The sequence below is a fragment of the Triturus cristatus genome, chromosome 2_2 (assembly GCF_964204655.1).
Source record: "Triturus cristatus chromosome 2_2, aTriCri1.1, whole genome shotgun sequence".
Classification (NCBI taxonomy): Eukaryota; Metazoa; Chordata; class Amphibia; order Caudata; family Salamandridae; genus Triturus; species Triturus cristatus.
Genome location: NC_140582.1, coordinates 1184749449 through 1184762501, shown reverse-complemented (window position 1 = coordinate 1184762501; position 13053 = coordinate 1184749449). Strand labels below are relative to the sequence as shown.

At 45.8% G+C, this 13053-nt stretch overlaps 1 protein-coding gene across 2 annotated transcripts; it reads left to right on the top strand.

The window, feature by feature from the left end:
• Positions 1-9808: 9808 nt before the first annotated feature.
• On the top strand, positions 9809-11868 carry LOC146863333 (uncharacterized). 2 transcript variants are annotated; one of them, XM_085642769.1, is made up of 2 exons: positions 9809-10459; positions 11287-11868. In XM_085642769.1, exons 1-2 carry the CDS (start codon positions 9809-9811, stop codon positions 11749-11751), a joined length of 1116 nt encoding a protein of 371 aa, XP_085498895.1. In that variant the 3' UTR covers positions 11752-11868. The 2 variants fall into 2 exon arrangements, with proteins under 2 accessions (XP_085498895.1, XP_085498894.1); XM_085642768.1 differs by having other exon boundaries at positions 10576-11868.
• The last annotated feature ends 1185 nt before the right edge of the window (positions 11869-13053 follow it).

Below are 13053 nucleotides of genomic sequence, written 5' to 3'. Positions count from 1 at the left end.
GAGTGGTATCGTCATCGTCGTAGCGGAGCCCGGAGCGTGCGAACAGCTGATCGCAGACCGTGAGCGGTATCGTTGGTGGCGGGAACGCCGCGAGTGGGACCAGGAAATCTGGTATTTATGTTGCATGCTGCATGCCGCTTGCGCTGAATGTAGGTGCGGTTGTTAGGTCCCTAATCGAATGGCGCAGTGAGTGAGTGACTATTCAAGTAAAGGAAATCCTGATGTTAATAATTTAAACGCGTGAAGGGGTAGCAACCGGTGGGGTAAAGAAACGTCCAGTATTATATAGGTACTTACCTACACCTCCTTCCTTCACGAGTAAGCTGTCTTGTGAATACAGTTATTACATCTACGTGTTTGCATGCATCACATAGTCAAAGGAAGGATTGCACCTGGTTTGCCACAAGTGTTTTCTCTAGGGTCCAAAGGACAGATTAGCACAGTAGCCACGTCTGCCCATTTGTCTTTCCTCTAATTCTTGAGCAGTCATTTTGATTACCGACAGCCTTGGTTGGACAGAGGCAAAAGTGGCAAAGATAATTGAAAGTTGCTAGTTAAAGGGGCACATGGCATACCATTCACGAGCTTATGCATGAGCAGTCATGTCCAATGGATGTATTTTAGATCTGGAGATAGGGAGTTGGAAAGTAATAGGTGCACTGAAAAGGCATAAAGGCATGCACTGGGTTACCCATCATGTCTGGATTCTGCCTTGATTTTGACAAAACGTATTAGCTTCGGCATTCCTTAAGTAACCAGGAATGCGCTATTACGCTCAACTTTACACTCCAGGTTCATTATTTAATTAGTCGGGAGCGCACATTTGGTATATACCTTCAGGGGAGCCGGATACTTGTTATGCGGGCAAATATTAGCCCGTTCTATAATGGGATTGTGGATTGCATTCCCCTCTCATCGGTCAAGGGGAGTGGTAGCCATGGGCATCTCACTTGTTTGCAGCTTTTCTCATGAGATCCAAGATGGGAGATGGCTCTTGCCCTTCTCCTTTCAAAGGGTTTTATTGATCGAGTCATATCAATGACCTAGAACGCAGGTGATGCTGGACAAATCAGCTAATCTTCTGTGGAAATATATGAAGGGCTCCTCATGTAATACAACTGGTGCGATGCTTAGCACTCTCAGTGGAAAGTCTGATGGTAAGGCACTTGGGGGCTATGCTAGGCGCTCTTGTTGAAAGTCTGATTTCAATGTCTTATGTAATACAACTAATGCTCTGCTGGACTCTCACAATAAAGCGTCTGATTTCAATGTAAGTTTTAGATGCCCAGCCCCGGGTCAGCCAGCCATCGCAGGCTGAGGAACTCACAGATCAATTGAATCTGGGCCAGTAAACAGGAAGCACAAAGTATATATTCAGCATATTATTGGTTACTCTTGGGGTTGCTCCATGGACTCACCCTTGCTGAAACACACATCCCCTCGCTTGCTAAAGCCCTATGACGGCCGGATTGGCTCGCTCGAGTTCTCATTCCACATTTGGTGGTATTATTTACTGAGGGAGTTACGCATGTTACAGCAATTCATTCCAAGGTTTTGAGGTCAGTCCTGTGAGGCACTGGCCTCAGTGAGGTCACTCAAGGACAATAATGATCTCTTTGCTCAGTGTAGTTGTCGCGTGAACTTTAGTGCTGATGCGATGGGTTCGAGCCTTTGATGTCAATTTAATATGTCCCAGGCCTTGGTGGCACACCTTCAAGAGTACCTCTGCACGTGTGCGCGGTTACACATATGAATTAGGGGTCTGTGTCAAAAGCATCTAGGCACTCATTGCACGTACACGTATGTTTCAGAAGCGTGTTATGGCACACAGTGCCTCGGCACCGGTCCGTTCATACATGTACGCATTGTATGCCGGTGGTTTTTCACACGCTGCTTGTGCACTCTCATGCTCATACAAGTATGCACACTAATGTATTGTGTCACACAGTATCTCTGCACCCATGTGCCTGAGCGTTTGTGCATGGAATGTCCGGGTGGCGTCACACGGTACCAGGGCACCCCTGTGCTTGTACAATTTTATTTATTTTATTTATTTTGGCAGTTTTCTATAGCGCGAACAAGACCCTTGCAGGTATCAGAGCGCTTTACAGTACAGAGATATCAACATAAAAAAACATATAAGTATCGTGAAGTAGGTGAATACAGTAAAGATGAGCATACACGAATAGCATGTATTTACATGGGAATATCAAAGAGTCAAGTGAATTTGGCTCAAAGAATAGATTTCACTTCTTTTTAAAAAAAAGCTGCGGATGGATTAAGTCTCGTTTCTTGGGGCAAGGCATTCCAAATCCTGGGAGCCATTCCTGAGAAGGAGCGGTAGTATGTTTTCTTCTTGGAGAACCGTTGTGGTTTAAGTAGAAGATTGCTGGAGCTCCTAGTGGATCTGTTACCACCCGATAGTACCAATTTCTCCGCTAGGTATCTCGGTGTCTTGTGATGTAAGGCCTTATGTGTCATACAGGCGATTTTCAGATGAATTCTGGCCTCAAAAGGAAGCCAGTTGAGGGCACGAAGGTCAGGGGAGATGTGGCTTTTTCTTCTGGAGCCTGTGATGAGCCTAGCATCTGTATTGATTGTAGCTCTTAAAGGAGCGGTCGTTGATCTGGGTAGGCCGCAGAGAGCAATACTTCCATAATCCACTTTGGGAATTACTAGAGATTGAACTGCCTGTTTAAAGTCGCTGGCCGGTATGAAGTTGTTTCAGTTTTCTCAAGGTGTTAATCTGGAAATTAGCTCCTTTGGTTGCAGCGCTGATGTGCTTCTGCATATTTAACTTATTGTCCAAGGTTATTCCCAGTGATTTAGCTGAGTCAATGATGATAGGTTGACCATCGAGTGCTGTAATGTGCTTCATCCATTCAAGGATGGTGGTTGTTTGGTTGGGAGGGGCGATTAGGAGAAATTCAGTTTTTAGACTGTTTAGTTTTAGATGATTTTCTGCCAGCCAGATCTGTGTTTTATGGAGTGTTGAATTAAGGGACTTGATGTCATCAAGTGAGTGGACCTTAATGTAGAGTTGTGTGTATTATATGCCTGCGGTTTGTCACGCGGTATCTTTGCAACCTTGTGCCTGAGCGCTTATACAGTGAGATGTCCTTGGGCCTGTACAATTCAACATTCTACTCCTGTGTTGTGTCACACTGTACCTATTCCCCTTGGGGCTTGTGCACCGTTGGTGCATTTGGATGCTTATATTGTCAGACAGTACCTGTGAACCATTGGGCGCGTACAATTGCACTGGGTACAGGTGTAGTATCACGCAGTATCGGTGCATCCGGTTGCCGGCACATTAGATGTCCGTGTTGTGTCACACAGTACCTATGCACCCTAGGCTGGGGGTGTGGGTGAAGAGAGGGGGGTGCAGTCTCACGAAGTAGGGCTGGCATGTGAACTGTATCTTTTGTTCAATGGCAAAGGCACTAATCATTTGTGTTTGATTTTCATTTATGTGTGGCTGGACCCATGACGGTGAAACCTGGGGAAGTGCTCCACACCACAATGACTGCAAAAGTGGACAGCCAAGGGGTCCGGAAGATCCGGGACATGAGTGGCAAGCGATGGCATCAAGCGTGATGGGCGATCAATTCAATGGCTCAAGAGATGCCAGCATGCATGGTTGAAATGGTGCGGCCCATGCACTGTATTGGTTGGGTTTAGGTATGACAATCATATGTTGCGTCAGCTGGGGTAATTTAGCGATACGCTGCTTTACAGGTAATGGGCGGATGCAACACCTCAACACCCCTGTCGTGTTCTGCTACTACGGCGCTTGTGCTCGCAGGTGCCATCTTAGCGGACAATGCGTGGTATTTGGATGCCCCGCAGTAGGGGGAGAAGCCTGTCCCAGAACATAGTGGCCAAGGGTAGGTTTAGGTTGTTCGCGCATTCCATGACTATGTTTATGGGAGATCTTGGGGCCTCTGGGGCATTCCCTGTGTAGTCTTCCAAATGTTACAATTTTAGGAGTCAGTCGATCATTCCAATATGGCACCAACTCTCGAGATGGTTGCAGTTGCACTAGTATCATCGTCTGGGGCAACGTGACTCTCAGGCGCATCGTTCTGTTATCAATGGTGGCCACTTAGGGGCTCTGGGATGGTATGTCAATCTCCTCTTAGTAAACCAGCCCTAACATTAGTATACTGCACTTGGGGGGTGGGGGGAATGACTGGGTATGTCTGCGTAGAAGCGGGCGGGTCGAAACAGTCAACACTGAAGTGGGGATGGTTGGCGCGTCTATGTCCCGGGGTACACCCTCGTCTGGTCACAGATGGGGCAGAGATTCCACTGGCTGGAAGGGGAGTTTATGAGGGCATAGACAGCACTCGCTAAAAGACTTATGGACACAATTTTGTGACTATCTAGGGCTCTACATTTGCAGACTATAGCCCATGGGTGCATCTGGGGGGAGTCGGGCTTCTTAAAAAGAGGACGCCTATTTGTCCAAATGAGGCTAGGAGGTTGGTTTCCTTGAGGATTAAATCTTCATAAAGGTTCTTCTGGCCTGGTTAGTAGTGTATAGGGATAGGGCATGACCTTTCTGTGAGTTTTTTGGGGGGGCCTGATAGTCGGGCAACTATGCAGGCCTGTGGCGGTAAGGTCATAATTGGTGAGCTGTAAATTTAAGGTCCTTAGAGGGCGGCGCCATTCCTGAATGGGGTCGCCCAAGGGGAGGGACAAGTGGTCTCTCATAGAATTCCAGGGGCAGGTACAGCCGGTTGGCTGGATGGGTGCGGGGGAGGGGGAGTCATGGGGGAAGTACCCTCACAGGGAACGGGCCCTCTGCTCATGCACACTCTGTTTGGAGGGCGGGCATAAGGGCGTACTGGGGCGACCTGAGGGGGAAATACCCTCAAGGTCAACGGGCCACCTGCACATGCGCACTTCGGTTGGAGTGCGAGCATAGTTTTTATCAGGATCTGGCGCCAGTTATTGACCTTGCTGTAGGCTCAAAATAGGGATATGCAGAAAATGAAATGTTATTATTATGATTATTGATTATGGAATGTTTAGATTCGGATAGGAATATATTTGTATTAGATATATGTTAAGTTTAGCAAAAATTACATCTGTACCTATCCAAGTAATCAATGTAATGATTTTCTGCGTATTGTTTAAATATTATATATAAAATTGTTGATTTAATTTTATGTTAATAAATACAGCCGGGGGTTTAATGACTCCCTAATTCAAAAATTCCTTGTGGTTAATGTGTTACTGTCTTAGTATTGATAAGGGAGGGAGGGGTGTAGGCCGTACCTGGCCATATTTCTTTATGCTAAATTCTCTTTGCTCTATTTGTGCTGCTACAACAAATCAAGCTGAAGAAACTAACTTCATTTTTATCCTCCAATTTCAAATTCCTTTGCTAAACATTTTTAAAATTTCAATTTTGCTTCTTTAATATTATTTAAGTTTATATACAGTTATGTATTCCCTGAGTACGGGTTGAACCACAGGTTCAGATTCATCAATTTGTACAGGGCTGCATGTACAGATGTGGTATTCATGCTCACCTGCTTCGTGTGCTGATTTTATGCCGAGAGGCTCGGGTTGGTATGCCATCAAGAGATATGAGGTGCAGATTGTATGCCAAGGGGCTTGGAGGTATGCCACCAAGAGTAAGAGGTGCAGATTTTATGCTAGAGGTATGCCACCAAGAGTAAGAATTGCAGATTTTATGCCAGGAGTTTGGGGGTATGCCACCAAGAGTAAAAGGTGCAGATTTTATGCTGGGGGTATGTCACCAAGGGTAAAAGGTGCAGGTTTTATGCTGGGGGTATGCCACCAAGGGTAAGAGGTGCAGATTTTATGCCGGGGGTTGGAGTATGCTACCAAGGGTAAGAGGTACAGATTTTATGCTGGTGGTATGCCACCTTGAGTAAGAGGTGCAGAGTTTATGCTGGGGTATGCCATCATGAGTAAGAGGTGCAGATTTTATGCTAGGGGTGTATGTCACCAATGGTAAGAGGTGCCGATGTGATGCCGAGGAGGGGTTGGGGTTATACCACCAAGAGTAAGAATTGCAGATTTTATACCAGGGGTTTGGGGGGTATGCCACCAAGAGTAAGAGGTGCAGAGTTTATGCTGGGGGTTATGCCACCAAGGGTAAGAGGTGCAGATTTGATGCTGGGAGTATGCCATTAAGGGTAAGAGGTGCAGATTTTATGCTGGGGGTATGCCACCAGGGGTAACAGGTGCAGATTTTATGCTGAGGGGTATGCCATCATGGATCAGAGGAGCAGATTTTATGCTGGAGGGGATGAGGGCATGCCACCAAGGGTCAGAGGTGCAGATTTTTTGCTGAGGGGGTATTCCACCATGGATAAGAGGTGCAGATTTTATGCCGGGGGTTTGCTACCAGTGGTAACAGGTGCAGATTTCAGCACATTACTCAGTGACAGAGACATGCACTGGCCTACAGCAGTCCTGGCTAACCGCAAGTCTTGTCTCCCAATGGGCACAAGGTGAAAAAAGCAGGGCAAAAGCAGTATGCGTCCCATTTTCACTTTGCACCTAACTCAGAATGGGGTAATAATGACTCTAACATATACACATTATCTATTAAAACATTATATTCTAAGAAACAAGATATACGTACATACATTAGAAAAGGCATTTAGAAGGGGTGATAGAACTTTCCTCCAGTTCTACACAGAGCTGCACCTGGGACTTTCGAATGAGGAAGCTCAGAAGACAATGATACCTAATGGAGCCTCAGAGACTCCCTTTGACAGGCAAAGACTTCTGCTTTCAATGACTGGTTTAGGTTGTTCGCGCATTCCATGACTATGTTTATGGGAGATCTTGGGGCCTCTGGGGCATTCCCTGTGTAGTCTTCCAAATGTTACAATTTTAGGAGTCAGTCGATCATTCCAATATGGCACCAACTCTCTTGAGATGGTTGCAGTTGCACTAGTATCATCGTCTGGGGCAACGTGACTCTTGGGCGCATCGTTGTGTTATCAATGGTGGCCACTTATGGGCTCTGGGATGGTATGTCAATCTCCTCTTAGTAAACCAGCCCTAACATTAGTATACTGCACTTGGGGGGGGAATGTCTTGGTACGTCTGCGTAGAAGGGGGGCGGGTCGAAACAGTCAACACTGAAGTGGGGATGGTTGGCGCGTCTATGTCCAGGGGTACACCCTCGTCTGGTCACAGATGGGGCAGAGATTCCACTGGCTGGGAGGGGAGTTCATGAGGGCATGGACAGCACTCGCTAAAAGACTTATGGACACAATTTTGTGACTATTTAGGGCTCTACATTTGCAGACTATAGCCTATGGGTGCATCTGGGGGGAGTCGGGCTTCCTAAAAAGACGACGCCTATTTGTCCATATGAGGCTAGGAGGTTGGTTTCCTTGAGGATGAAATCTTCATAAAGGTTCTTCTGGCCTGGTTAGTAGTGTATAGGGATAGGGCATGACCTTTCTGTGAGCTTTTTTGGGGGGGCCTGATAGTCGGGCAACTATGCAGGCCTGTGGCGGTAAGGTCATGATTGGTGAGCTGTAAATTTAAGGTCCTTAGAGGGCGGCGCCATTCTTGAATGGGGTCGCCCAAGGAGGAGGGACAAGTGGTCTCTCAAAGAACTCCAGACGTAGTTACAGCCGGTTGGCTGGATGGGTGTGGTGGAGGGGAGTCATGTTTTCCAGTAGGCTGCTTGGCCACCCCGCACGTGCACAATGGCGCAAGTAAATGGCGCATAACTCCAAGGGCCCCTTATAGAGATAATTTACAGGGCGTACGGGGGTGACCTGGTGGGGAAATACCCTCACGGGGAATGGGCCCTCTGCGCAGAGTTTATGCTGGGGGTTATGCCAACAGGGGTAAGAGGTGCAGATTTGATGCTGGGAGTATGCCACTAAGGGTAAGAGTTGCAGATTTTATGCTGGGGGGTATGCCACCAGGGGTAAGAGGTGCAGATTTTATGCTGAGGGGTATGCCACCATGGATCAGAGGAGCAGATTTAATGCTGGGGGGATTTGTGGGTATGCCACCAAGGGTCAGAGGTGCATATTTTATGCTGGGGTAGTATGCCACCATGGAGAAGAGGTGCAGATTTTATGCTGGGGGGGCTGTGCAGATTTCAGTACATTACTCAGTGACAGAGACATGCACTGGCCTACAGCAGTCCTGGCTAACCGCAAGCCTTGTCTCCCAATGGGCACAAGGTGAAAAAAGCAGGGCAAAAGCAGTATGCGTCCCATTTTCACTTTGCACCTAACTCAGAATGGGGTAATAATGACTCTAACATATACACATTATCTATTAAAACGTTATATACTAAGAAACAAGATATACGTACATACATTAGAAAAGACATTTAGAAGGGGTGATAGAACTTTCCTCCAGTTCTACACAGAGCTGCACCTGGGACTTTCGAATGAGTAAGCTCAGAAGACAATGATACCTAATGGAGCCTCAGAGACTCCCTTTGACAGGCAAAGACTTCTGCTTTCAATGACTGGCTATTAAAATGGCAACAAACAAAGACAGAAAAGGCTCCATGGCTGGAGTAATTGCTGTATTTAAAAGGGATTAGAATTTATAGATTATTGGGAAGAATCCCTGGAAATAAACAGCCCTCGGTTGAAAGGCACCTTCTGGGTGCAGGCGGGCACACCTTGCCTTGTAATTCCTTGGGTCTTGCATGCCCAGGAAACAGGTCTGCTTGAAAATGCTGTTTGGCGCAAATTAATCCCTTCCTTACACAACATGAGCCAGAATTGAATGGCGGGGAATGGACCAGGCAATGTTCTGCTTTGGCCCCAAGACCCCCCCACCCCCGCCTCTTAGCAGAAGATACAATTGACCTCATTATACAGGAAGTGATGAGACCTCTGGAGCCCGTGACCGCGCTCTGGCTTCCTTAAAGGGAATGCTTTGGGCTGTCCATGGCATATGCCTGAAGGCCCCTTGAGGCTTCCTGCTTGTCCGTTCTTGAGCAGGGTCAGCGTCAAGGTGGGGGCGTCCAGACCACCAGTTCAGCCTGGGTCTCTTGTCGGTGACCCCCTTCTGCCTCCATGTACAAGCTGTGATCTCAGGGTGGGAGTTGTTGACAAAGCCCATGGGTCGAAAGGATTATAGGATCAATGACCGGATTAAACTCTGGTCGCTCATAGCAAATCATCTTATTCCCCAGTTCATAAGGAATGTCCAAGCGGTCACCAAAGCCGCAGCTGGTGTGATGTTCTGACAGCACACAGCGGAAGATGTAACATCATTTCTCCATCACCCACCTTTCTTGCACCATCCACTGTGAAAACTCCAGTCGGTTGAGTGCGCTTTTGGTTTGTGCGCATGTTTGGCTCTGTAAGAGACCCACATGCATACATACCCACTTACACACTATACATATGTACACACATACACATAAGGCTCCCAGTTTTCTGTTTTTACTGATTAGTAGTATAGGTTGTATACTACTCGTCACCATGTATTTTTTGACAGGTGGCCACGCCCCTTTGACCACGCCCCTTTGGTCCGTGTGTCTATATTGGACGCGTTCCAAGTCTGATTTTAATCGGGGTTTTAATCGGTCCTTATAACGTATTGATAAGATTATAGCATTTTATTGTTTTATAGGTCGTTATTTTGTGAATCATGGCTTATAAAATGATACGGCGATGAAATAAAAAAAAAAAATAAAAAAAAAAGCGTATAAAACGATAAGTTAGGATTTGTGAATCAAGGCTTATAAAATGATACGGCGATGAAATCATAAAGCGTATAAAACGATAAGTTAGGAATTGTGAATCAAGGCTTATAAAATGATACTGCGATGAAATCAAAAACGTATGAATCGACCACGCATGCAGGAGGGTTGCTAAGAAGTGGGGGTAGTGTGAAATACGAGTCTACAAACATACCGCGGGGCGTGTCTAGTATGTTCACAGAGGATATAAGCCAGCATTCCGAGGACCGTGTGTTAAGAAACCCCCGCTTTTTGCCGACAAAGAAAAGCTCGAGCTTTAAGACAACTTTGAGAATGTCTTGCTCTAGCGTGGAAGCGGGACCCCTTGGAGAAACTATAACAGCGATGCTGAAGGAAGCGGCAAATGCTGCAGACGACGCTGCAGAACTCGACGATAGTGATAAGGAAAATTGCGCGCCAACAACGCCTGCGGGTACTACGTCGGAGATGTCGTCGGCGATGCTGAATAAAAAGCCCGAGACAGACGTCGAGGCATCGGCTATGCCGAATATAAAGCCCGAGACCGGAGCCTGCGAAGAGGCGGTTGGTGGCGTTGCTAAAATGGCGAGCAATACCTCCGATGCTACAGACGGCGGTGGAAGAGCGGAACCAAGTGAAGATGACGAGGGTATTGACCTGCAAGAGCCTGAACCCGAGGACTCCAGCGACTGTACAGAGATGGATTCCGGAGAAGAATCTGTAAACGAAACAGAAAAGTGCGAAGTTGGAAAACGAAAAGTAAGTACGAACCGCAATTTTTCGGCAAATCCTCTGGGGTGTTTAAGAGTGTGATGATGAGGCGTGTAGTTGTGAGGAAGGCTGAGGTCGAAAAACCCCTTTTTTCTTTTTATCAGCAAAAGAGAGGAGGAGGAGCCCCAGGCGACAAAACCGCTAGCACGACTATGGAAGTCACACAGCCATCGCTACGTTTTTCATGTCTCTGCTGCTCAAGACAGAAAAAACTTGCCGTAACGCATAAAAACTGCAGCTGTAAGCGCTTAGACGCAATTGTACAATTTTGTCGTGGTGAAAGTTGGAGCACGGATCGATATCGCGGACTTTTGACAGCGATAGCCGCGATCATAAAATTGTGCTTAAAGGCGGGGTGGTACGACGAATGCGAAGGTTGTAAAATTGACGACCCGAGTCAGTTGCATCACGACTGTCTCACGACGGGTGATGAATATGAAGACAGTTTGATACGGAAACTATGTTACAAGCTGGACCCCTATAAGATTATGGCGACGTTGGGGGCGGTCTATGGCTTGAAAGAAATGTCAGTACCCGAAGATTGTAGTAAGATGATTGCGAATGTTTTAAAGTATATTAAGAGAGTACAGTCCCCATCAGAGCATGTGAAAAGTATGTATGAAGCGGGTGATGAAGACATACGCTTGATAATGAAACAGCATTTGAGAAGGAAGAATTACCGTAGATATTTTAAGATCAAGTATCTTTACAGGAGTTTAAAACCGAGGAACATGACATTTCTTAATGTAGAGTAAATGAAAACATGATGATCTTCGCGATTGCTACTATTATGTATGTGTGTTTTTCCGTTGCAGGAAAGTGTGTTTCGACACATGGTTGAGATCGGCGTGCGACCGAGCGTTAGATGCCTGGAAGACGCTTTTTATTTTCTGATCAGAGCAAAGATGGCGTACCCCAAACCAGTGTTTCGCCCGACCGCGCTATGTCGTAACAAGCGATGTGAAATCATCGAAGAGCTTGAAAAAGAACTGGGTCAGAAACCTAGAGGCTTTTACGACGTTGAAAAGAGCAAAATCTTCTTGGGCGCTGACGACGTGCTCGAAGATTGCATCGACAATTATATCAGGCGGACATTTTGCACCCTAGGAACTACTCTGAATAAGAAACAGTTTTTCAATTTCATGAATACAATATCTGATTTGTTTTGTCGAGCCTTCTTGAAGGGGCGTGGGGAGGATGTAAGAAGACTGGTACCGTTCATAGCTAGCAAAATCCAAATATTGATTCTACGTCACGAGTTTTTGAGAGCATTGTGTTAAATATCTATGTTTTTATCGTTATTATCGTTTATAGCGCTGTACATTCCTATATTACCAGTTTAAATCATACACTGTTTAATTCGTGTGTTATTAAATAATCTACTATTGTAAAATAAACCGGCTTCTAGTTCTGATTATTTGATAAAGAAAAATAATAAAACAAAAGTGAATTAATAGAATAGGGGGGCGGGAGTAGGGGTTGCGGTATTTTAGTTCAAGAAGCGCTACGATGCAGAAGCTTTTCAAAAGAGTTTATTACAACCCCTCGAAAGTTGGTAGTTTTGGCGGTGTAGAAGCCTTGTACAAGGAGAGCAAAATCCACAACGACGGTGTTAAAAGAACACAGGTACGCGACTGGTTATCGGGCGAAGATGCCTACACGCTACATAAGGGGTCGAGAAAGCGCTTTCAAAGACGGCGTGTGATAGTCAGCGGCTTAAATCATCAATGGCAAGCGGACCTTCTAGACGTCCGTGAACATGCCGCGGTTAATGATGGTGTAAAATTTATATTAACGGTGATAGACATACTGTCAAAGTATGCATTCGCCGTTGGCCTGAAGGAAAAATCGGGGAGCTCGGTCACAAAAGCCTTTGATTACATTTTCAGCAGCGGGAGAATTCCTAAAAAGTTACAAACAGATAGAGGAAAAGAGTTTGAAAACAAGACGCTAAAAGCTCTGCTGAACAAGTATGGTGTAAAACATTTTGTTACAAACAACGAAGTGAAGGCGGCGATTGTAGAAAGATTCAACAGAACTCTCAAGGCACGAATTTGGCGGTATTTTACAGCGTACAACACATTTCGTTATATAGATCGTTTACAAGATTTTATTGAAAGTTACAATCATAGCTATCATAGAACCATTAAGACGTCCCCTGTAGAAGTATCCCCGCAAAATGAGTTGAAAATTTGGAGAACTGTGTACGGGTCCGTGTTCACCAACAACCCTGTTTCAAAAAACACTCTCAAAAAAGGTGATCATGTTAGGGTATCTAGATGCAAGGGGGTATTTCAAAAGGGGTATGAGCAGACTTTTACAGATGAGATCTTTGTGATAGACAAGATTTCCAAGCATTCAGGCGTTACAGTTTTTAACTTAAAAGACTATGCTGGGGAGGAGGTCGAAGGGTGTTTTTACAAAGAAGAGCTGCAAAAAATAAAACAGGATCAAGATCGTGTGTACCGTATTGAGAACGTTTTGGCAAAGAAGGGGCACGGGGCACAAAGACAGTGCCTAGTTAAATGGCGGGGATGGCCTGATAAATTTAATAGTTGGGTCTCTGAGAGTGAATTAAAGGA